The sequence below is a fragment of the Sorex araneus genome, chromosome 10 (genome assembly GCF_027595985.1).
Source record: "Sorex araneus isolate mSorAra2 chromosome 10, mSorAra2.pri, whole genome shotgun sequence".
Taxonomy (NCBI): Eukaryota; Metazoa; Chordata; class Mammalia; order Eulipotyphla; family Soricidae; genus Sorex; species Sorex araneus.
Window position 1 is genome coordinate 58616634 of NC_073311.1, and position 26572 is coordinate 58643205.

Here is a 26572-nt window from a genome sequence, read left to right on the forward strand (position 1 = left end):
CCTTCCTTCCTTCCTTCCTTCCTTCCTTCCTTCCTTCCTTCCTTCCTTCCTTCCTTTCTTCCTTCCTTCCTTCCTTCCCTCCCTATTCTTCCTTTTCCCTTCCCTCCTCACCCCTCCCATCCCCTCTCCTTCCCTTTTCTTCGGAATGAAATGGCTATTCCTAATCTTAGGACAAAGATCAACACTGCCATGATGACATCGCCGTTGAGTCTGCTGCCTCCAATTTACTTTTCCAGGCTAATACCAGGCCATTTCCTATCTTCATTTTTTTCACTATTCCTCAACTAAAATGAGCTCCTTGCAGCATCTCATAGAAACAATCTCCTGAACCCTTGATTCCAAGTCTGACTTTTCCATTCTGTTTTTCCTCACACCATTCAGCTCACATCTAAATATTCTTTTTTTTTATCATTTTTAAATTTTTTTTTATTTTTTATTTTTTTTAATTTTATTTATTTTTAATTAGAGAATCACCGTGAGGGTAGAGTTACAGATTTATACACTTTTGTGCTTATACTTCCCTCATACAAAGTTCGGGAACCCATCCCTTCACCAGTGCCCATTCTCCACCACCCGTAAACCCAGCATCCCTCCCACCCTCCCCAATCCCATCTCCCCCCCACCCCACCCTGCCACTGTGGCAAGGCATTCCCTTCTGTTCTCTCTCTCTAATTAGCTGTTGTGGTTTGCAATAAAGGTGTTGAGTGGCCGCTGTACTCAGTCTCTAGCCCTCATTCAGCCCGCAACTCCCTTCCCCCACATGGCCTTCGACTACAATGTAGTTGGTGATCGCTTCTCTGAGTTGACCTTTCCCCGGAATGTGAGGCCAGCCTCGAAGCCATGGAGTCAACCTCCTGGTACTTATTTCTACAGTTCTTGGGTGATAGTCTCCCACTCTGTTATTCTATATACCATAGATGAGTGCAATCTTTCTATGTCTGTCTCTCTCTTTCTGACTCATTTCACTCAGCATGAAACTTTTCATGCCCATCCACTTAACTACAAAATTCTTGACCTCCTTTTTTCTAACAGCTGCATAGTATTCCATTGTATAGATGTACCAAAGTTTCCTCAACCAGTCATCCGTTCTGGGGCATTCGGGTTTTTTCCAGATTCTGGCTATTGTAAACAGTGCTGCGATGAACATACATGTGCAGATGTTGTTTCGATTGTACTTTTTTGCCTCTCTGGGATATATTCCCAGCAGTGGTATTGCTGGGTCAAATGGGAATTCAATATCTAATTTTTTGAGAGTCGTCCAAATTGTTTTCCAGAAGGGCTGAACCAGTCGGCATTCCCACCAGCAGTGAAGAAGGGTCCCTTTCTCCCCACATCCTCTCCAACAGCGGTTGCTTTTGTTCTTTTGGATGTGTGCTAGTCTCTGTGGTGTGAGGTGGTATCTCATGGTTGTTTTGATCTGCATCTCTCTGATGATTAGTGATGCAGAGCACTTTTTCATGTGCCTTTTGGCCATTCGTATTTCTTCCTTGGTAAAGTTTCTGTTCATTTCTTCGCCCCATTTTTTGATGGGGTTGTCACATCTAAATATTCTTGGCCCCTTATTCTCTCCATAGTTTTCCCAATAAATTTGTTACAATGGTGATTAGACCTCATGTGCGTTGTTTGTAGAGAAGCAATCCATGTATGTGTGTTTACATTGTATCCCCCGGATCTAGTATAGTATCTGGATTACTCTAAGAGCTTCAAAAATAGCCACTAAATGACAAAAATGAAAAGAAAAGGGGGCACACATTGGTCTTCTCTCTCAGGGTAGCTTGCTGTGTTTATTTGGAATGGAAGGGTAAAAAGGAAGAAAAAGGCAACTGAAAATCGTGCTACTCCTCCGACACTCAATTCTGCCACGGAAATGCTCTGACACAAGGATCCCAATGCCTCCAAATCACTAGAATTCCCTTGATGTATTACCTGAATAAAAATCGTGTACAAATCATCATATTAATATTTTGGATGCCAGACTCAGCCGAGGCACTAACCAGAAAATCTCTGAAAATTATCTTGAACACTCTTTAATTCTCTAATTATATGATCTTCCAAATTTCCCCCAAAATTGTCTATATAGTTGCCATGCCAAGTAATATATCCACACAATGTAATTAACCACCCTCCCGCTCTATACAATTCTGACACAGAGAAGACAGATTTTCGTCTAGGTGCAGAAATAATAACCTAGGTAATGGAGTAGAACGTGATCAGGACAACAACTGTCAGGGTTAAGAGGATGAATTAATGAGCATGTTTAGAAACCATTGATAATTGCAACTGATTGCAAACCTAAGTTTTCAATCATTACCTCACATCGCTACCTCCCATTTGAGATGCTAATTGAAAAAGAGCTTGAAGCCAGGCAGCCTTCATGGCAGGGCCTCTGGTTAATGTTCTAGCTATTTGTTCTGGAAGAGTCACATCAATTATCTGTAGGTTGGAGTATGTTATTCAAGTTTCCAGCTTAAAATTTAATGACATAGAAGGACAAGAAGTAAAAGCTTGAGACTACTTAAATACTTTTTGTTTTTATTTTTGCTCTATACCCGAGCTGTGCGCAGGGTTTATTCCTGGTTTTCTGCTCAGGAATCACTTCCGGCATTGCTCAGGGAACTTTATGTGGTACCTGAAATCGACCTGGGTCAGCTGCATGTAGGGCAAGTGCCTTGTCCACTACTATCTCTAGCCTAGAAGTCACTGTCACTGTCACTGTTGTCCCGTTGCTCATCGATTTGCTTGAGTGGACACCAGTAATGTCTCCATTGTGAGACTTGTTACTGTTTTTGGTATATCAAATATGCCACAGGTAGCTTTCCAGGCTCTACTGTGAGGGTGAGATACTCTCGGTAGCTTGCCGGGTTCTCCTAGAAGGGCGGAGGAATCAAACCCAGGTGTGCCGCATGCAAGGTGAACATCCTACCACTGTGCTATTGCTCCAGCCCAGCCTAGAAGTAAGATTATAAAATTTTACTTATAAAAAAGAACATTTTTCTAAGTAAATTATGCTTGGAAATTTCAGTTGAAACCTTTAAATTATTATAATTAATCACATAAGGTTTTTTTTAAATTTGGGGACCACACCTGGTGATGTTCAGGGTTTATTCCTGGCTCTGTACTCAAGAATTACTTCCGGTGGTGCTCAAGGAATCATACATGATGCTGGGCATCGAACCTGAGTCAGGGGCATGCAAGGAAAACACCTTACCTACTGTACTATCACTCCAGTCCTTCATGGGTTTTGTTTTTTGTTTTTTCGTGTTTTTTTTTAATATGAGATATTTTGACTTTCATTTTTGGCTGATGAAAATGATGGAAAAGAAAAAAAGAAGACTTTCTTTAACGATCTCATTTATGAGTGTCAAATGGATGTGACTCTATTTGAAATATAACAAACCAAGCAATAAGTAAACCTAAGTATATGTAATATTAGTTTAGTAAAACATTAAGAGAGATCACAACATTGAACACAGTTGAATGGCAGATGAAAGGAAAGTGAGATCAATAATGCATACTAAATTTTTGCTTCTAGAAAACAAATATTGTCAAAGGAAATAAAAGTTAAATGATTTTAAATAAAGTAGCAAGTGCAACAAAAATAAAAGTTTCCCTAGGTATCACAATACATATATTTTTAAAATTATTTAAAGGCTCTCTTTAAAATCATAAAAATGCTATACACCTTCAATAACATAAAGCAATATGAACAAAGAAAGAATATAATCTATACCAATAAACATAAAGAGAATTAAATAATTTATAAAGAAAAATGTTTGTTGGGGAAAAACATACAAGAAAAGGTGATTTTAGAAAATTAAAAAATTAAACATAAGCACAGTCATGTATTTCAAATCTAAGAACACAGATACCAGAGGTCACAGTGAAATAAAGAGGTGGAACTAAGAAAAAGAACTATTGAATTAAACAAAATCAGAGCCTTAAACTATTCATAAAATTCTCAATAGACATACAAATAGTTGTGAACATAGATAAAACCTATGATAGCATATATAAAGCAGAAATTTAGAACATAGAAAAAGAAACGCAAAAATCACATTAGTAAAAAAAATTCTAATTTGCTTTTTGAAAGACTAAATGGAAAAGACAGTTCCCACTTAGCAAATATATACTTCCTGCAGGATACTTCCTGCATGCTACTGCACACACTCTAGCACTGTAGCAAATATATACAAAAAATAACCAGCAAAATCAATAAGGCAAAATTAATTATTATATGGCAAAGTTTTTGAGCTGATAATAGATATTGTATTCCATTAGATTTTTCAAGTACTCACAGAACATTCAAGAAGTTTATATTATGCGCCACAGAGAAAATGTTAATAATTTATAGAAAGTGGAAGTTGAAAGGCACACTCTATAATCATGAGACAAGAAAGTGAAAAATAATTGGGAAAACTCCATAAACCAGGATATACTTAAGGCTGGAAGTTTTAAAACAACTTTCATGAACAATTTGAATGCGAATCACTAGTGAACTTAAAATTTCAAGACTTTTAAAAAAGCAGCAATGAAATATAAGTTCTCAGAATTCATAGTGAACATAAAGCAATTCTCATAAGAAAATTAGAATAATGGAGCAATCCTCCTGGTACACATCTCTACTATTCTTGGGTGTAAGTCTCCCATTCTGTTACTTTGTATTTCACAAATGAGTGCAATCTTTCTGTCTGTCCCTCTCTTTCTGACTCATTTCACTTAACATGATACTTTCCATGTTGATCCACTTATATGCAAATTCCATGACTTCATCTTTCCTAACAACTGCATAGTATTCCATTGTGTAGATGCATCAAAATTTCTTTAACCAGTCATCTGTTCTCAGACACTTGGGTTTTTTCCAGATTCTCACTATTGTAAACAGTGCTGAAATGAATATACAAGTGCAGATGTCATTTCTACTATACTCTTTTGCATCTCCGGGATATATCCCCAGAAGTAGTATTGCTGGATCAAATGGGAGCTCAATTTCTAATTTTTTGAGAAGCATCCATACTGTTTTCCAAAAGGGCTAAACCAGTTGGCATTTCCACCAGCAGTGAAGGAGAGTCCTTTTCTCCCTACATCTTCGCCAACACCAGTTGTTTTTGTTCTTTTGAGTGTGTGCCAGTCTCTGTAGTATGAGATGATATCTCATTGTTTTGATCTGCAAAAAAAGATATTAAGGGCATCCAGATAGGAAATGAAGAAATCAAGCTCTCACTATTCACAGATGATATGATACTATATTTAGAGAATCCGAAAGTCTCTACCAAGAAACTCCTAGAAACTATAGTAAAGTCGCAGGCTATAAATCAATACCCAAAAGTCCATGGCTTTCCTATACATAAATAATGAAAGAGAGGAAAGCTACTTGAAAAGTCAATCCCATTCACAATCATGCCTCAGAAAATCAAGTACCTCGGAATCAGCTAAACTAAGTAGGTAAAGGACCTGTACAAAGAAAACTACAAAATGCTACTTTACAATATAAAAGAGGGTATGAGGAAATGAAAACATATCCCCTACTCATGGATTGGGAGAATGAACATTATCAAAATGCCAATACTCCCCAAAGCATTATACAGATTCAATGTGATCCCTATAACAATGCCCATGACATTCTTCAAAGAAATGCATCAAACACTCCTGAAATTCATATGGAACAACAAACCCCCACAAATTCATATGGAACAACAACCCCCCACAATTAAATTTAGGCATTTAATTGCTTTAAATACCTAAAGCAATTCTTGGGTAAAAAGAAAATGGGAGATATCACCTTCCCCAACCTTAAACTCTACTACAAAGCAGTATTAATTAAAACGGCATGGTACTGGAACAAAGGCAGAGCCGCAGACCAATGGAACAGAGTGGAATATCCTTACACACTTCTCAAATACATAATCATCTAATTTTGATAATCATGAATCACGAATCACAAAATCCCATTGATCGTCGAGTGGCTTAAGCGGTGTCAGTAACCTCTACATTCGTCCTATCCCCGAGATCTTAGAAGCCTCTCTCTTCTCGGCCATCCCAATGATGCCACATTGGAGGCTCCTTCAGGGTCAGGGGAATGAGATTCAGCTGGTTACTGGCTTTGGCATATAGATACACCATGGAAAGCTTGCGAGGCTGTCCCATGTGGGCAGGAAGCTCTCAGTAGTTTGTGAGTTTCTCCCAGAGGGAAAAAGTAGGTTATAAGATATTGTACATCCACAAAGCGGCCGTGCGCTTCTGGGAGCTTGCTTTTAAGTCTCTGGATGTTGGCTATTGATGGGATTCCACACACCTGGTTTCCTCTGCCGGTACCTTCATGGATGAGGCCTGTCCGAACATGTGGAGAGGGGCCTTGAGCATGGCTGTGGCTGGGTTTTGGTGGTCTTCGGCCGCCAGGAGCTCTGCTCGGGGCAGGGAGGGAAGCTAGAGCCCATCCCCTCTGAGGAGCCCTGGGGAAGACAGCCAGGCGTGTGGGCAAGAGACTCTCTTTGATAAAAGAGCAAGAAATGTGAAGTGGAGTAAAGAAAGCCTCTTTAACAAATGGTGCTGGCAAAACTGGACAGTTACATGCCAAAAAATGGGCTCAGACCTCTACCGATCACCATGCACAGAACTCATATCAAAATGGATTAAAGACCTTGACATTATCCATAAGGTACAGAATCCATAAGGTACGTTGAAGACAAGGTTGGCAAAACCCTCCACGACATTAAAGCTAAAGGTATCTTCAAATTTCTTGATAAAACACCCAGTAACATAAAAATAAACAGCCAATACCTTAACATGAGAACATGTCTCTATTTAGCTACCTAAGTACCCATCAGGCATGTCAGGGAAACATAGAAAAAACATCTCACTCACTAAATTATAGAATAAGACACCAGGCTCAAACTCATCATTAAATGACATTGTGCTAAACGCACTAGCCATCAAATGCCTCACTCTCTTGAGGCAAAATCAATGACAAGTACCCAGCATATTGCACCAAAAATTGCAGCATACCTCTTTTTCCTGTTAGTCCCCAAAAAGCCTTATCCTATTCTGGGCTTTTTTTCTTTATCATTTACCTTGCTCAGCAGAATCTAAATTCCCTATAATATTACTAAAGAAGTGCTAAGAATTTAGTCTGATCTGTTCTAAGGGTCTCAATGGTGGCTTGTCAATGAAAAAGCTCAATAAATACTTCTGCATGCAACATGAAAGGAGAGTGGAAGCAGACACTGTGATAAAGACAGGAATATACCATCTTCAGGTCTGGGCATTAAGAGTTGTTTGGCATTTTTAGGGACTCTATTAAGTCCCTCCTCCCCCACTTCCTTTGGTTGTTTCTGGGGACCTTGCGATGAACAGGCCACACACACACACCTGATTGTGGGGTTCACACATTTAGCTGGGGTGCTTGCATAGGGTTGCACACCAGCTTCCCCATGCTAACTGAGATTCGTGTGCCCTTAGGGATGGCCATTTGCATGTGTGGTCACTTGGGGTCACACTCTTCAGTTGGGGTATCCAAGTTATGGCTGTGGTGCTCATAGGCAGTTGTGTTTACATATACATGCACACACACCAGTGAAAATACTTTGTGACTGTGGCACTTGCTGTTCACCAGGTGCCACCCCCCCCACCCCCGACTCCAGTGCCGCTGGAAATTGCTTGTGTGCTAGGGAATCATGGACAGCAAAGCAGCGGGGACAGCGTATGACACCACAGGAGATTTGAACTCATGACTCTGCTTGCAAGGCAGGTTCTCTAAGCCAATGCACTATCCTTATCCTGATTCCATTCTTTTTTAATTAAAAATCCTTTTTAGTTTGTTTTTCTGGAGTTTGGTTGCTTTCTTGGGGGGGTGGGAAAGTGTTTGTTTTGGGGCCTCACCTGGTGATGATCAGGATTTACTCCTGTTTCTCTGCTCAGGGGTCATTCCTGGTGGACTCGGGGGAACTATGCCAGCTTAGAGGCTAAAGTCTGATCCATTTACAGCCAGGTTACCGTTCCTGTGGCACAGATGTTGAAGCAGGAAGCAGCAGACCCAGACAGTCCTTGAGCTCTGTGCCCCAGTTCCCCAAGAAAGAGAGCACTTAGATAGGGAGTCATAAAGAGAAGATGCAGAGAGTATGGGGTGCCCAGGTACCACTAGGGTTCATATGCGCCAGTAAGGTTTCTGTCACTGCTGCTCTGATTGGTGGACAGTTGCCAAGCAGCGACTGATTGAATTTCAGTTCTGAGAAGTTTTTGACTTGAAGCTTCATTTCTTTCCCACTCTTCCCAGAGGAGGAATCAAACCAACCTGGGTTTGATTCCTCTGCCCCTCTCGGAGAGCCTGGCAAGCTACTGAGAGTATCAAGTCTGCACAGCAGAGCCTGGCAAGTTAACTGTGGCGTATTCGATATGCCAAAAACAGTAACAAGTCTCACAATGAATATGTTATTGGTGCCCACTTGAGCAAATTGATGAGCAACGGGATGACAGTGACAGTGATACAGTGATATTTATCTAACTATCATCTCAATGGCAAAAAATGTCAATGATACATTTTAATGTCGATAATTCACACCATTAACTATAAAATCAATTACTGACTTACAATGTGTAAACCATCCTAATAAACACTTACAGGGGGTTGGGAGAGAGAGTGTCTTGCTGAGGTTTAATTTCCAAATGTTAGAAAGGATTAAAGAATTAGGGCAATCAAACCACAATGTGCGCACAACAGAACATAGCCAAATTCCTTGTTATTAAAAAAAAATTCTCTTCTCCTTAAATTCCCTCAGAGGACATACAACCAGAAATTACCAAGGGAAATATTAGGAAAACTATAAATGATGCTTAATCTTTGGGCTATAAACTGGAAAATTTTAATTAAAAAACTAAGCATCTCATTTTAATGATCGATTGATATGACTTGCAAGAAAAATTGAGGTTACTTTTGTTATTAAATAAATGTTTAGTGTGGCATTATAGAGCAACTGCGGATTTATATCCCTAGTGGATATAAGGAAGAAATTAAGCCCTGAGGGAAACGGTAATTGACTAAGAAAATGGAGACAGTAAGATAATAATTGCGATGTAAATATTAAGTGATAAGGGCTATGCTAGGGGAGTTTAGAAGGAGGTGACCATAGTAACTATTTTGCATTTTAATTAGGCTTTGTAGAAAGGTATGTGCTACATATCAAAGACCAAAACAAAACAGTTGAATAGATCATTTCAAATAAAATGAATCTGAGCAATGATGGGAAGGAAATTGAGTAAGTTTGTAGAACTAAAAACACAGACAGACTCCAACATTGAAATAAGATACAGGTCTGAGGAATTTCAACTTTTTCATACGCAATGAAAACCTATGTCCAAAGGGTAATTTTATGAAAGTTGCTGTAAGGTTATAATTGTAACGATGGGAAAATTCATTTGGGTTCTGGAGGAGAGGGAAAGAATGTGTCAGTAGTCCAAGTAAAAGATTTTATTGAGCTTGAACCTAGTTCAGTAGAACTAGAAAAGAAATGGTTTAAGTGTAAGTATATAGAAAGAAACTCAGTGAGTGTGGATATGCAGTAGCAAAGACCGTGCGTGAAAATGTTGACTTCTAGCAACGATGCTGAAGTAAGTCTTACCTCCATTTTATAGAATTTTTTACAAAAGTTGACCATTAAATGTTTGAGTCTTGATTACTCAACCATGAAAAGTAGTACTGGCCCCTAAGCTCAGCCTCAAGCACTTCAAAAAAAAAAGCCTATATTTCCAACATGTACGCTCTTCATGCATTGCACTGAAGTTTAAGGTCAAAACTACTGTCAAAAATGATGCTGAGGTTTCAAGTTCAAGTAATTAGGAAGGTAACTATCAATCAAAACAAAGTATAAAATATAAGGAGAAAGAGGTGATTCGGGAACATGAGACATAAATTAGATGCTAAAACACCCCCTCCTGCCTGAAGTTGATTGTCTTTATTTGGCACGATCTACAGAATGCTTCCTTTGCATATCATTTGCAGTAAACTGTAGTTCACGCGTTTTTGTCTTTCCAGAGCTGCCTTATCCTGTGATGAGCCATTTTTCAATCGAATTCATTGAAATTCTCTTGTTTTATCAGGTGAAAAGTTTCCTGACAAGAAACCCAAAGTGCAGCTAGTGATATCGCATGAGGATTCGAAGCTGACCATTCTAGTGAAGCACATGAAAAATATCGTAAGTTCACTCATGCTCACAAAACAATCTGTCAGCCTCTCTCTAAAGAGCCCTTGTCTCCTGTGTGTACTTATCAGTCTCGTGAGAGGGAGGCTCTGGCCACCAGGTTTATGTAAGGAGCAAAGAACTCATTGACCGTCCTCTGCGTCTGAGTGATTTTGATCCTTAGAATAAATACACTATTTAAAAAACATATCACTTATAAATATACTGTAAAATAAGTCGCAGAGAGAACCCTAAAATGGAAACTGGGACCTACTGTAAAGGAAATGTCGGAAAACTTTTTGTATTTTCAGTTTTTGAGAGGCCTTGAGAAAGCAGGGATATCATGTATCCCTGTATACATATATACATATCCATGTATGTCTCGAGAAAGCAGGGATACCATGTAGGTTAGCAAGAATTTAGGTGTCAGAATGAGCTCGCCAGAGGACTGGCTCACCTCTCAGAGGCTTGGGTCCTTGAGCTGGGAAGTCAAGAGCTCTGAGAGCCTCACACGGATTCCCACGGTACCCTTCCTACACCCCACTGCTTGAATTTCCACAATATGACATAAGTGCTCACATATATTTTATCTTCAAATAATTTCCCATTATTTGAGGACAGGAATCCCATCTTTAGATCCTCAGACCCAGAATCACAACTGTACTCAATCTGAAAGGAAAACAAAAACCCGCTCTCTTCTAGGGAGATGATGAAAAGGGTTGGTACACAGGTTTGCATGTGGGAACCCCAGGTTCAGTCCCTAATACCGCATGGTTTGCCCCCAGCACTGAGGGAGAAACCCTAAACACCTAGCTGAGAGTAGCTTCAAGCACCATCAGCAATGGCCCCAAGAACACACAAACAGCCAGAGAGATAGTACAGTGGCTAGAGCAATTGACTTCCATGCAGCTGATCTGGGTTTGATCCCTGGCACCACATACATTCCCATGAGCACTGCCAAGAGTGCTCACTGAGTGCAGAGCCAAGAGTATGTCATGAGCACTGCTAGGTATCACCCCAAATCAAAAAAGGACACACACACAAATTCAGATTTATATGATCAAGTGCCTGGAATGTTCATTCAGAATATAAATTTTATTTAAAATATGGGCTGGAGCGATAGCCAAGCGGGTAGGGCATTTGCCTTGCATGCGGCTGACCGGGTTCAATTCCCTGTCAGAGAGCCCGGCAAGCTACTGAGAGTATTCCGCCCACATGGCAGAGCCTGGCAAGCTCCCAGTGGTGTATTCGATATGCCAAAAACAGTAACAACAAGTCTCACAATGGAGATGTTACTGGTGCCCGCTTGAGCAAATTGATGAACAATGGGATGACAGTGACAGTGATTTAAAATATGCAAATAAACTTCCTGTATTATGTCTTATTCCTTCCAAAAGGAGGATCAAATTAGAGACAAGATGCCTATTCACATCATTAAGTGAGGGGGCTTTTTATGCCACTGGATAGGGATCTGGGTGTATGATATATGGCTGCAGTGAACAGAGAGAGGAACTGTCAGACCCCCAGACTCCCCCAGTGTCCCTCTAGTTCTGTCAAATGGATCCTAAACACGGAAACCCTCCCCAAATATCAATGTGGAAAAGTCTGGCGTACCATATTAGCTTTTTTCCTTATGCAAAAAATCCCCCAGGAGGCACTTAGAGAGACATAAAGAAGAAAACACTTATGCTACCTGCAACACACAAGGATGTGGTCCTATCTGTTGAGTGAGAAAGAAGTTGGCGTATATGCATTTCCCAACTCAGTATGACCCAGACATCCCAGGACACCGCAAATCTGTGCTGTTCGCAGATTTGGTCATAGCTGGGCAGATGCTAATGAGTGTGTTTTCACAGAACTTTTACTCATTAAAATAATAACTTCCAGTGGTTTTTGATAAGGCAATTGTCTTACATGGCAACATTAACCGTTTAAGAAGCTCAGACTGGAAAAATAGGATTCAAATAGGCATGAGAAATAAGCTATATGAATGCTCTTTAGACTTTATACATCTATAGAAATACATAGAAGGTAAAATAATAAAATAATCAGGAATAAAATTAACAGAAATATATGTGTGTATGATATATGGTTGCTAACTAAAAATAGATATAAATTATTATATCTTTATTCCAGGAATGTCATGGCTCAAACATTTCACAACATTCCTGTTTAGATTGCCTTCAGATCTGGCATATAACCCACGCAGTAAACTTCATATTATTAATCAACAGTCATGCCTAATATTTGATCAAAAGCATTATTAACCAACTTAGTCATCCATTTTATTCACCAGATGAATCCCCAAATAGTGTTTGACAGTTTTCCAAAGCACATTTTACACTGAGATGAAATTGGACTACCAATAAGTATATTCAAACTCAAACTAAATGTAACACAAGCATGACGGGTGGGGAATGATTAAGATTTGGAATAAGTATGGGTAAAAGATAACTGATGTAATGAAGTCTACAGAAAACTTAATAAACCGTGTATGCTATAGGTGCCTACACGTAGCCAAAGCCCTCCCTAAGAACATCATTGCTAATGAGTGACATTTCCGGGTCTCACCTCTCCCTCTACCCACTCATTTCTCTCCCCAATCATAACAGTGGCCTGACATTCATTCCTCAGCCTCTTCTCCTTTTTTTTACCAGATTCGTGGCTTTAAACACTTTTTTCATATCTTTGTCTTCCATACCATAACTGAAGCTTGGAATTCTCCCAAAAAAATAGACTCAAAAAGTCAACTTCTGATTATCACTTCAGCAAACCTGTTCCTCTTGATGTATTTACCATCTGAGAAAATAGCACCTGGACCTCCTAGTTGCTCACATTAAAATTCTTAGAGTTATTTTGACTTCTCTCACAAACTGCATCCAAGCTGTCTCCAAATGTTTAGCTCTACTTTCAAACTGGAATGGAGTGATAGCACAGCAGGTAGGGCGTTTGCCTTGCACGTGGCGGGTTCGATTCCTCCGTCCCTCTCAGAGAGCCCGGCAAGCTATCGAGAGTATCCCACCTGCACGGCAGAGCCTGACAAGCTACGCATGGTGTATTCAATATGCCAAAAACAGTAACAAGTCTCACAATGGAGACATTACTGGTGCCCGTTCAAGCAAATCTATGAACAATGGGATGACAGTGTTACAGTGCAGTGCTACTTTCAAACCACCCCTCACCACCCCCAGCCCCACACCGCCTGTTCCCTGCAGCATCACTTTTCATCTCTACAGTTACCATACTTGGGTCAAGCAACCTCTCATCTCCCACCTCAGTTACTGGTGCAGCGTCTTAAGAGGCCTCCCCAATTCACCCTCATTGTGACCATCTCTTCCTAGCCTAGTAGTCAGAACATTCCCTCAAGAACCAATCAGACCTTGCCATTCCTTTCTTTTTTTTTAATTATTTTTTAAATTATTTTGTTAATTCACCATGTGGAAAGTTACAAAGCGTTCAGGTTAAAGTCTCAGTTATACAATGCTCAAACACCCATCCCTTCACCAGTGCATATATTCCACCACCAAGAGTCACGATATACTTATCCCCTTCCCCCCACCTCCCCAGCCCCCCACCCCGCATGTGTAACTGGTAAATTTCACTTTACTTTCACTTTACTTTGATTACATTCAATATTTCAACAAAAAAAATTCACTATTATTGATTTGGAGTTTCTCCCCCCTAAAGTCGACCTGCTGAAAAGAAAGCATTTGGTAATTTGTTTTCCATTGCTGAGAATGAAGAGATATGAGGTCAGGAGGCCGCACTAGCAGCAGCATAGTTTTGGATTTCTGTATTTTAGTATTTTAGTAACTAAGTCCAGAGAAATGTCTGCCAGGAATCGCAACATTGTAAGCTTGTACCTCTCAGCTACTTTATATTCCACATATGAGTGCGATCTTTCTATGTCTGTCTCTTTCTTTCTGACTCATTTCACTCAGCATGATACTTTCCATGTTGATCCACCTATATGCAAATTTCATGACTTCATGTTTTCTGACAGCTACGTAGTATTCCATTGTGTAAATATACCAGGGTTTCTTTAGCCAATCATCTGTTTTCAGGCACTCTGGTTTTTTCCATATTGTGGCTATTGTAAACAGAGCGGCAATGAACATGGAAATGCAGATGTCATCTCTACTATACCTTTTTGCCTCTCCGGGATATATTCCCAGGAGTGGTATTGCTGGGTCAAATGGGAGCTCAATTTCTAACTTTTTGAGAATCGTCCATATTGTTTTCCAAAAGGGCTGAACCAGTCGGCATTCCCACCAGCAGTGAAGGAGAGTCCCTTTCTCCCCACATCCACGCCAACACCGGTTGCTTTTGTTTTTTGGGATGTGGGCCAGTCTGTGTGGTGTGAGATGATATCTCATTGTTGTTTTGATCTGCATCTCCCTGATAATTAGTGATGTTGAACATTTTCTCATGTGCCTCTCAGTCATTCGGATTTCTTCTTTGGAAAAGTTTCTGTTCATTTCATCACCTCATTTTTTGATCGGGTTGGCAGTTTTCTTCTTGTGGAGTTCAACCAGTGCATTGTATACCCTTGTTATCAACCCTTTATCGGATGGGTACTGCATAAATATCCTTTCCCATTTTGTAGATTGTCTTTGTATTTTGGTCACTGTTTCTTTTGAGTTGCAGAAGCTTCTTAGTTTGAGATAGTCCCATTTATTTATCTTTGTTTTCACTTGCTTGGCCAGTGGCGTGTCAGCTTTGAAGATACCTTTGGCTTCAATGTCGTGGAGGGTTTTGCCAACCTTATCTTCAATATACCTTAGGGATTCTGGTCTGATTGAGGTCTTTAATCCATTTTGATCTGATTTTTGTACATGGTGGTAGATGGAGGTCTAAGCCCATTTTTTTGCATGTAGCTGTCCAGTTTTGCCAGCACAATTTGTTAAACATGATTTCCTTGCTCCACTTCACATTTCTTGCTCCCTTATCAAAGATTAGATGATCATATATTTGGGGGTGTATGTCAGAGTATTCAACCCTATTCCATTGGTCTGCAGCTCTGCCTTTGTTCCAATACCATGCTGTTTTAATGACTACCGCTTTGTAGTAGAGTTGGAAGTTGGGGAGGTTGATTCCTCCCATTTTCTTTTTCCCAAGGATTGCTTTAGCTATTCGTGGGGGCTTATTGTTCCATATGAATTTCAGGAGCGCTTGCTCCATTTCTTTGAAGAATGTCAAGGGTATCCCTATAGGGATCGCATTGAATTTGTGCAATGCTTTGGGGAGAATTGCCATTTTGACAATATTAATTCTTCCAATCCATGAGCAGGGGATGTCTTTCCATTTCCTTGTGTCCTCTTTTATTTCCTGAAGTAGTGTTTTATAGTTTTCATTATACAAGTCCTTTACCTCCTTTGTTAAGCTGATTCCGAGGTACTTGATTTTTTGAGGCGCAATTGTGAATGGGATTGCTTTTCTCAGGTCACTTTCTTCTCTCTCATTATTTGCATATAGGAAAGCCATGGACTTTTGGGTATTGATTCTATAGCCTGCAACTTTACTATAAGAGTCTATTGTTTCTAGGAGTTTCTTGGTAGAGATTTTAGGGTTCTCTAGGTATAGTATCATATCATCTGCGAATAGTGAGAGCTTGATTTCTTCCTTTCCTACCTGAATGCCCTTAATATCTTTTTCTTGCCTAATCGCTATTGCAAGTACTTCCAGTATTATATTGAACAGAAGTGGGGAGAGTGGGCATCCTTGTCTCATCCCTGTTCTCAGAGGGAAGGCTCTTAGTTTATCCCCATTGAGGACAATGCTTGCCATTGGCTTGTGATAAATGGCTTTGACTATACTGAGGAAGGTCCCTTCTATACCCATTTTGGCGAGTGTTTTCATCATAAACGGATGCTGGATCTTGTCAAATGCTTTCTCTGCATCTATTGATATGATTATATGATTTTTATCTTTCTTTTGTTGATATGATGGAGTATGTTGATTGATTTCCGGATGTTAAACCATCCTTGCATCCCCGGGATGAATCCCACTTGGTCGTGGTGTATGATCTTTTTGATGAGTTGTTGAATTCTATTTGCTAATATTTTGTTGAGGATCTTCGCATCTGTGTTCATCAGGGATATTGGCCTGTAGTTTTCTTTTTTAGTGGTGTCTTTGTTTGCTTTTGGTATTAGGGAGATATGAGCCTCATAGAAACTGTTTGGGAGGGTTTCTGTTTCTTCAATTTCCTGGAAAAGCTTGAGAAGGACTGGCAAAAGGTCCTCTTTAAATGTTTGGAAGAACTCGCTAGTGAATCCGTCTGGACCAGGGCTTTTGTTTTTGGGAAGACTTTTGATTACCATTTCAATTTCCTTGATGTTAATTGGACTATTCAGGTATTCCAGGTCTTCTTAGTTCAGCCTTGGGAGATTATAGGAGTTGAGGAATTTATCCATTTCTTCTAGGTTCTCTTGTTTCGTGGCATAGAGATTTTCAAAGTAGTCTCTGATGATCTTTTGAATTTCATTGGTTTCTGTTGTGATGTCCCCCTTTTCATTTCTGATTCGGCTTATAAGGGTTCTTTCTCTCTCTTTCTTTGTGAGTCTTGCTAGTGGTTTATCAATCTTGTTTATTTTCTCGAAGAACCAGCTCTTGGTTTCATTGATCTTTCGGATTGTCTTTTGGGTTTCCATGTCGTTAATTTCTGCTCTCAGTTTTATTATCTCTTTCCTTCTGCCTGGTTTGGGCTCCTTTTGTTGGTCCTTTTCTAACGTCTTGAGCTGTGAAGTCAAATTCTTTATGTGGGCCCTTTCTTCCTTCCTGAGATATGCTTGCAGAGCTATAAATTTTTCCTTTAAAACGGCTTTAGCTGCGTCCCACAGGTTCTGGTAGCTCGTGTCTTCATTCTCATTTGTTTCTAGGTACCTTTTGATTTCTTCCTTGATTTCGTTCCTGACCCACTCATTGTTCAATATCGAGCTATTTAATTTCCAGGTGTTTGATTTGGTTTTCTGCATCTGTCCAGGATTAAGTTTTATCTTCAGTGCATCATGGTCTGAAAAGATAGCTGGTACAATGTCTATCTTTTTGATTCTGTTGAGGTATGCTGTGTGGCCTAGCACATGGTCTATTCTGGAAAATGTTCCATGTGTACTGGAAAAGAATGTGTATTCCTTTTTTTTGGGATATAAAGCCCTGTATAGATCTATTAGCCCTCTCTCTTCTATTTCTTCCTTCAAAGCCAGTATTTCCTTGGTGAGTTTTAATCTTCTTGATATGTCCAGAGGAGACAGTGTGGTGTTGAAGTCTCCAACTACTATTGTGTTGCTCGGGATGTCCTTCTCGAGGTCTCTTAGCAGCTGTTGTAGGTATTTAGCTGGTCCCTCATTGGGTGCGTAGACATTTAGGAGTGTGATTTCTTCCTGATGTACACATCCCGTGATTAATACAAAGTGGCCTTCACTATCCCTTCTAATCTTTTTAACCTGAAGTCTATGTTATCCGATGCTAGTAACGCCACCCCAGCTTTCTTGAGGAAGTTGTTTGCTTGCAGGATTGTTTTCCACCCTTTGACTTTGAGTCTGTGTTTGTTCTGGCTATTCAGATGTGTTTCTTTAAGGCAGCAGAATGTTGGGTTGAGTCTTTGAATCCATTTTGCCAGTCTGTGTCTCTTAATTGGTGAATTCAGACCATTGACATTAAGGGAGATTATTGTTATGGGATTTTGTGCCATCTTTGTTCAAGGGTTTGTTGTGCTTGTAGGGGTTGTTCTTGTCTTACAATAGCCCCTTTAGTGTTTCTTTTAGGTTTGGTTTTGAGTCTATGAAGTTCCTGAGCTGTTGTTTATCCCCAAAGTAGTGTATGATTCCTTCTAGTTTGAATGAGAGTTTAGCTGGATAAAGTATTCTTGGTGAAGCGTTGATTTCATTGAGTTTTTTCACTATATCCCACCATTGCCTTCGAGCTTGGAGGGTTTCCTCTGATAGATCTGCTGTGAGTCTAAGGGGTGCTCCTTTGTATGCAATTTCCTTCTTGGACCTTGCTGCTTGCAGTATTGTGTCTCTCTGAACGATGTCCATCATTGTAACTATGATATGTCTTGGGGTTTTTCTATTAGGATCTCTTTTAGCTGGCACTCTTCGGGCACCTTGAATCTGGATGCCCGCATTGTCCAGCTGTGGGAAGTTTTCCGCAATGATTTGTTTGACTGTGTCTTTTTCGTTGGGGTTGTTTCCCTGTGGTTCTGGTAGTCCAATGATTCTAATGTTGTTCCTCTTGAAATCATCCCCTAGGACTCTGATTCTGGCTAGAGCTATTTTGAGGTCTCTTGCCATGGTTTGTTGTTGCCTGTAGGCCTCTTGCAGCTCATCTTCAAGCATACTGATTTTGTCTTCGGCTGCAGTCATCCTATTGTTGAGGGCAGCCAGAGAGTTTTTGATTTCATGTACCGAATCCTTCATTTCTTTTTGAAGGTTTTTTATTTCTGCTCTCATTTCTTCCCGTATTTTGTCGGCTGTCTATTGTATTGTTTCTGCCAGGTCTTCCTTGAAGTTGTCTATCTTTGCATTCTTGAGGATTTCAACTCTGAATTCTTTCTCAGAGAGGTGAAGTTTGTAGGAAACGCCCCTTGATGTTTCCGGACTCCTTTGATTGTCCTCTGCTTGCACTGGGGATTTTCGCTGTTTCTTCATGTTGTTGTTGTGGTATGAAAGAGGGCCCTTGAAGATGAGTATCCCTGTTTCCTTTTGTTGTGAAAAAGGATTGTGGATAGGCTCAGTTAATAGTGGTTGCCTTTTTACTTGGCGTTTGTAGAACCTGGTCTCCTACTGAGATGTTTCCTTCAATTCTTATGTGAAGTCTTGTGTTTTATTGTGCTACTGCTTGCGAATAGCTAGGATGTTAGTCTTGGATAGGATGTTGAGGAAACTATCTGCCGCCGTGTGAGCTTTGGCCACTGGTGATGAGGCCACGCCCACTTTTCTTAGGCCACGCCCCCTGCCGATTATGCCACGCCCCTTTCCCACAATCCGGCAATGGTCAAAGCGCGGGTACTCAGGGCCGCGGAGCAGGCTGGGTCCGGAAGGGCGGGTCGGCGGAGCGTCACAGACCTTTGCCGGAAGACAGAATGGCGGTGGCGCTTGGGGTCAGCGTACTGGCTACTCGGCCGGCAGTCCGCAGGGGAGGGAAGCTTCCCATTCCTTTCTTCATATCTTCTGAGGAATGGGTTGTACATCACTTACAATGAATGACAAAGTACAGTAATGCTCTGCTGGGACTCTCAATCTGGTCACTTCCATTTCTCCAACCTCACCTCCTACTTGAAGGGCACCCCCAATCACTGGGCTCCAGCCTTGGTGGCTTCCTTGAGCTTGCACGTGAATGTAAATACAGTCCTGCCCCGGGACATTTGCACAGCTGCTTGTTTATCAGCAATGAACCTCCACAGACTGCCAGCTCACTTGTCCTGCAGGGATTTGTTTACTTCCACCTTTTTGGATTCCACAATGTACACCCTTCTTTGTTGCCATTTTCAACCTTCTTACCATACTTTGTTTCTCCACTGCCATAACCTGAGATCTGGAACAGGGCTAAATATAGAGGATTCAATAAATATTTTGCGAAGTGAAAGGACATCAAATTACTTATGAACTAGCCCCCATTTCTGCCTTCCAAATGATCACAACAAAGGCACCTCAATTCTTACACTTTTCACAGCTTCTTCTAAATGACTATTTCTGCTTCTCTATAAATAACAGAAAACAATACATTCTCTTCATTTTCTTTACTCACTTCAAGCTTTACCTAATTGCTATCTATGTTTTCGATCCTCTAATATTTTTACGTGCCAAGGTAATAAAATTAAAGAAGCTGTTTGATTTTATTCTAATATAAAAACTTTTATGCCTACAGTTTCTTATATTTAAGTTTTATGAAAATAATTCTTATATTAAATCTTTGAAGCTTTGCACTAAGAATTCCCTCCTATGAGATTACACAATAAAATAAAATTTCTATTTTCCCTTTCAAAGGAAATGAAACTTCATTTATTCTGGTGAATACAAATTGACAAAATATTGCAGCTATTTAGCACAGTGGCCAAATTGTTTTAGAATAGTCCCATGTATACGACAATGGAACATGTAAAATTATTCCAGATTTGAAATATATGTAATTCTTGCTCACATTTCTTTGTGAACCCCACTTTTAAAATACTCTCTTCTGGGGCTAACTATAGTGCGTGTAGGATGCTTGCCTTGCCCATGGCAGACCCTGGTTAGATCCCTGGCATCCTATATGGTCCCCTGAGCCCACCAGAGCACAGAGCCATGAATAAGCCCTGAGCTCCACCGAGTGTGGACCAAAACTCAAAAACATTTTCAAAATACAATAAAATGCTCTCTTCCATTGATGTCTGCAGCGTTTCTCCACAGATTCTCTCTATGGATTGATATCTCTACAGTGTTCCTCCTTATCTTATAAATTTCCCTAGAAGGTGCCAGTTCTACATTGCTTTCTTCTCTGCCAGCTCCAGAATATGAGCAATGCAGAAGACTATAAAAGCAACCAGTGAGGAGGCGAGGCTCTCTTCTCTGACACTGAATATACTCACACCATGCAATCTGTGGCTCTTCAAGTGTAACAAACTACTAAATTACTTTAAATGAGGAGCAAGTAATTTCAGGGAAGCAGGAAATACCTTATATGGAATGCTGCTTAATCAAAGGCATAAATGGAAGAAAATGTGTGTGTATGCATATGTGTGAGTGTATTTGTTTGTGTGTGTGTGTTGGGGTTTGACCCAACAGAAACATGGGTTAAACACAACAGTCTTTTTTTATTTAATTTTATTTTTATAAAGCAGTTCACAAGACTTGAATACATTTAATATTCAAACACAAATCCCACCACCATTACACCTTCCCCATACCATATTTTGGATGTTTCCATCCCGAACCCCAATTCTTGCCCCAAATTAGAATCAAAATAATTTATTTTGTATTGTTATAAACTGCTGAAAATGCTTCAAAACACTTTCCTTAGAAGAGAGTGTGTGAAGATTATTGTATTTCACCCAGGGGCTATTAATCCCGTCTATAAGACATTACTAATATGTCATTAAGGATTGAGCCTTGTGTGCATATATATAGATATATATACATATATATGTATATGTATACATATATATGTATGTATATATACATATATATGCATATATATGCACACAATATACACACACACACATATATTTCCCTCTAAGTTTGGTTGCCTTCTACTTTAAACCCCATCAAATGCGGCGTGCTACTCTTGGAGTATGAGTGGTGTGAGGTCTGAGATTTGTGCTCATACAGTCCAGGAATAGGTTTACTCATGGGTGAGGCTCAGCCCGAGTGTGTGGAGAGCAGCCCTGAGCATGATGGTGGTTGTGTTCTGGAGGTTTTCAGCTGCCAGGGCTGGGCCCCTTGGGGTGGATATGAGGCTCACCTGCCTTCCTCCTGGGTGCCCCTCCTGGGTGCCTCTTTGTTCAAATTAACTGCCCATATCTCTGAGGGTTAATTTCTATTTTCTTTATTATATTCCATTGATTCAAGAGTCTGCTTTTATTTTAATTTCACACAAATTTCAATACAATAGTTTTATAGTCGAGTTTTAGATTGGACCTGTGATGCTTCTATCTTCCTTTTCCTTGGGATTCCTTTGGCTACTAAGGGAGATTTATAGTTCCATACAAATTTTAGTAGTATGTTCTCTATGCCCTGAAGAATGTCACTGGAATTCTGATAGGGAGTATATGGAATCTATAGGATGAGATGAGCTGAGATGACCGTTTTAACAGTAAATTCTTCTAATCCACAAATGTAATATTTTTCCATTTTCCTGTGTCTTTTATAGTTCCAGAAGTATGCCTTTAACCTGCATTATCAATTATCAGGTACCTAATTTGGGGGACATGACTATAAATAAATTTATAATTTTTATTTATCATACTTTAATGTGACAGATTTTTGCATATTTTGATGAAGTCTTCAAAGTTATTCTGTATAAAGAAAAACTTCTGTGGAGTTTTTCTACAGACTGTGATAACTGTATCACTGCATCACTGTCATGCCGTTGCTCATCGGTTTGCTCAAGCGGTCACCAGTAACGTCTCCATTGTGAGACTTGTTACTGTTTTTGGCATATCGAATATGCCACGGGTATCTCTCCAGGCTCTGCCATGCGGGCTAGATACTCTCGATAGCTTGCCAGGCTCTCCTAGAGGGACGAAGGAATCGAACCCAGGTCAGCCATGTGCAAAGCAAATGCACTACCTGCTGTGCTATCGTGCCAGCCCACAGACTGTGACAGCTCAACATTTTCTTTTCCAGTTAGTATCCCTATAATCTATCTTTCATGCCTAACTGAAGTGACTAAAATTTCTAATCCTGTACTACATAAAATCTTTGCCTGATCTTAGAGGCAAAGCTTTGCCATTGAGTCTTACTGTAATTTATTTCTATCCCCATCTTTGTTGAGTTTTTAATCATAACTGAATTGCCGAAAAGTTGTTAAATTGAAAAGTAGTTGATATGACTATATAATTATTATCTTTCCATTTGTTGACATGGCATATTACATTCATTAAATTGCATTTATGGGAACATCCTTGCATTTCTATAATAAATCCTACTTTGTCTTGGACACATGATCCTTTTCATGTATTGCTAAATATTGCAGGTTTTTGGATGCAAGGGATCCAAAGATCAAAATCTGAAGACCATCTGCCAAGTAGCTAGTTACTCTTGAAATGTCACACTATATAACATGCAAGTTCTGTACTGGCACTTGTGAACTGTGTTCCTGTTGGAGTAGAACAGAGATGACACATAGAGATGGTTTTCAAAAAATAATTAAAATCACAAATAACGTTATAAAAATAAAGCATAACTATAGTAATGTTTGATACAAAAGATAACGATGCTTAATATACCCTTTATAATTAAATTGACTAAGTCTTCTAACCACCCCGATTCTATAAACTATATGGATTTTTTAAATTAACACTGTTTCATTCTAGATGCATTTCAATCTAAATAAATAGCAATGTCTTAATAAAGGGCAATTTTCTAAAAACAATCAGCTCCTCAGTCTATAGCCGATGAATAATAAACTGTTTTTCCAGAGCTGGCCTATTTGCCATTAATCTGTAGTTTCAAAGAATAACATGTAAAGCAGCTGTTTATGAAAAACACACCCAGTGTGTATTTTAGTGTTTCATGATTTTTTTATAATCAAGAAAATTGTCATTTCTTTGGCTGTTTTTTAGAGAGAGGGCGCATCCAGCTGTGCCCAGGGTTTACTCCGGGCTCTGCACTCAGGGATCACTCCTGGCAGTGCTCGGGGCAATGTGTGGTCCCAGAGATTGAGCCCAGGCAAGCGACATGCAAGGGAAGTGGCTTGCCTGCTGAACTATCTCTCCAGCCCCTGCCAGTCATTTATTAACAAAACAATGCTTAAATTGGTCTCTAAACCTATTGTTATTGGTCTCATTTAACCATTATTGCCTTTTCTTCTTGAGCGGCTGTGCTCTTGGGATCACCATGAGACTACACTGAACACCCGCTAAGCCTCCCTGCTGCACTGTTTCTGAGGTTTCCTTAGCAGTTATAAATTTAAATTTATATTTATAAATGCCAGCTTATAAATGCTGGCTTCACCCTTTGCCCTTACTTAAATGTGAAGGCTTTCCAGAATGGCTTTAACCCCTCAGAAAAAAAAATTCCTAAGAAACCAATCTGTGAGTTCAATATCAATTATTCCTAAATTTATTATTTCTTTTAGTATTGCTGTGAACTCCACTTACATATCTCCAGTAATTCAGGAGAAACCCATGTTAAATAAAAAAACATGAAAACTCACAAGAGAGTTGTAAAAGAAAATTTATAGCAACGAATACCTATATTCAAAAAAAAATCTCAAATAAATGCCTCATCTTTACACCTCCAGGATCTAGATAAAGAATGCAGTTCCAAGTTGCAGACAAAAATAACAAGACTCAGAATAGATATAAAAGAGATGAGAGAGTAATTTTATTTGAGTCAATAAATCTAAGAGATGATTCTTTGAACTGGGGAGATACTTAGGGTCAAGAGTGCATGCTTGCACATGTGGGAAGTTAATTTCACCCCCAGAACCTTGTGATCCCCTTAAGCACCACAGAATATAGCACTGGAGATCCCCATACACTGCCAAATATGGCCTGGTGGGTCCCAGCACTGCAGGGCTGAGGCAGTGACACATCACTGCACCCCAGCATTAGAGCATCTGACGGAAGGGTCCAAGCACTGCCAGGAATGACCCGCAGTCCCACTAAGCACTACGGGACAGCCCCACTAATAAAACAGCTGATTCTCTAAAAATATATTTTAATTGGAAAATGTTTATCTATCTACAATAAGAAAAAAAAAGAGTGACACATATAACCATAAATGGAAGATATTATCACAGAGCTGTAAACGATTAGAAGATAAAACTTCACGTAAATATATACCCACACACTGGATAACTGAAATGCAATGGATAAATTCTCGAAAACATACAAGCAAATAATAAAAGAGAAATAGAAAATTGGAGCTGCACAATAAGAAGGAGATTAAACCAATAATTAAAAAAAAAACTTCAATAAAAAACAGGACCAGAAGGCTGGACAGGTAAAAATACCAAACTTTATGAAAAAAATGCATATAATAATAATGTCCTTGTTCAAGCAGGGAGCTGGGAGTAGCCCCAAGAATCATCAGGTGTGAACACAAAATGGAAAGGAAGAAAGGAAACAAAACTAATTCTTTTTAAACTCTCCCAAAAATAAAGATGCATGTAATACTTCCAACTCATTTTATGAAGCTTATATTTTTCTGATGGCAAAAACATACAAGAATACTATACATACACACAAAATATAGACAATATAGATGTAAAACTGTGATAAATATAGTTGTAAAGATCACCATTAAAATACATCCTAATCCAATTTTATAATAAATTAAAAGAATACACCATGATGAAGTGGAGTTCACTATAGAAATCCAAGAACGGTTCTCCCCTACCAATGAATGTGATGGACCATATTACAAGATTAAATGACAAAAGTCATATGACCCTGTATCAGAAAATAGCTCACCAGGGTAGAGTGCATTCCTTACATACAGGACACCTGGGTTTGGTCTCTGGTGCCACTTATGGGTGCCCAAAACCCACCAAGAGTCGACTCTAAGCACTGAGCAGGAATAGCCCCTACGTACCACTGGGTGTCTCCCCCCCTCAAAAAAAGCAACAATATGACCATATCAGAAGATGCTGTAAAACATTTGAAAATATTCTAAATTCATTATGATAAAAAAGAACTCTCAACAAAGTACTCTAAATTAGGAGTAAGAAAGGGTGTCCATCATGCCATTATTTTCAACATAACATTATAATCATAGCTAGAAAAAATGGACATATAAAAGAAATAAAAGGCATCAAATCAGAAATATAAAATTGCCATGATTTGAATATAGCATGCATCAAATAATAAAAAAGCTACAGATGCCAACAAAGTTACCAAATTAATTCTACTGAATTATTTGTAAGTTGTAAAATGCTACATCCTCTTAAAATTTACAATATTGCCTAAAATTTTGAAATCCTAAATAAAAACTAAGAAACCATGTCAATTTACAATCACATCAAAAAATAATAAATCACTAAGGAATAAACTTAGCCAAGAGGGTAAAATTCATGTTGGCAGAAACCAAAACATTAATGAAAGAGGCTGAAGAATGCACACATGAAAATAGTCCTTACTCATGAATTGGACATATTAATGTTTTAGAAATATTGCAAACAAGGCCAGAAAGGGGTAAGGTGCTAGCCTTGCATGATGCCAAGTCTGTTTCTATCTCTGGTACCACTAATGGTTTCCTGAGCACTGTCAGGAATTATAGCCCTGAGCAGAGTTAGGAATATCCGTTAGTACCACAAGGTGACCTAACTCAACCTCCAAAAAATTACCAAGCCAATCTATAAATACTGTTGAATCTTCATCAACGATTTAATGGCCCTTTTTCATTACAATAGAACAAACTATCCTAAACCTTGAATGAAATAATAAACAACTTGGAACACCCAAAGCAATCAAAACAAACAAAAAAACTATACAGAATATTCTCTGATTTCAAACTGTATTATAAATCTATTATAATTTTAAAAACTACGATATTACCATAAAACAGATATATGGATTAATTAAATACAACACAGAGTCCAGAAATAATGTATGGCAAAGTCATGTAGTCGGACAAAATTAATTCAGTCAGACCAATTAATTTAGTCAGAACCAAGAATATACAATGGGGAAAGGGCAGTTTCTTTAATAGCAGTGGGAAAACTTAACCTTTTGAAGAAAAATAAAACTGGCACACTATCTT

General features: G+C 39.2%; 1 protein-coding gene across 2 annotated transcripts in view; it reads left to right on the forward strand.

Moving 5' to 3' along the window:
* Window positions 1-26572, forward strand: part of PIK3C2G (phosphatidylinositol-4-phosphate 3-kinase catalytic subunit type 2 gamma) — a 361549-nt gene that overhangs the window by 314066 nt on the left and 20911 nt on the right. For both annotated transcript variants that reach the window (XM_012933403.2, XM_004611287.3), the window contains one exon: window positions 10090-10184. In XM_012933403.2, coding sequence (XP_012788857.2) covers window positions 10090-10184 — 95 coding nt within the window. The remainder of the gene's footprint in view (window positions 1-10089; window positions 10185-26572) is intronic.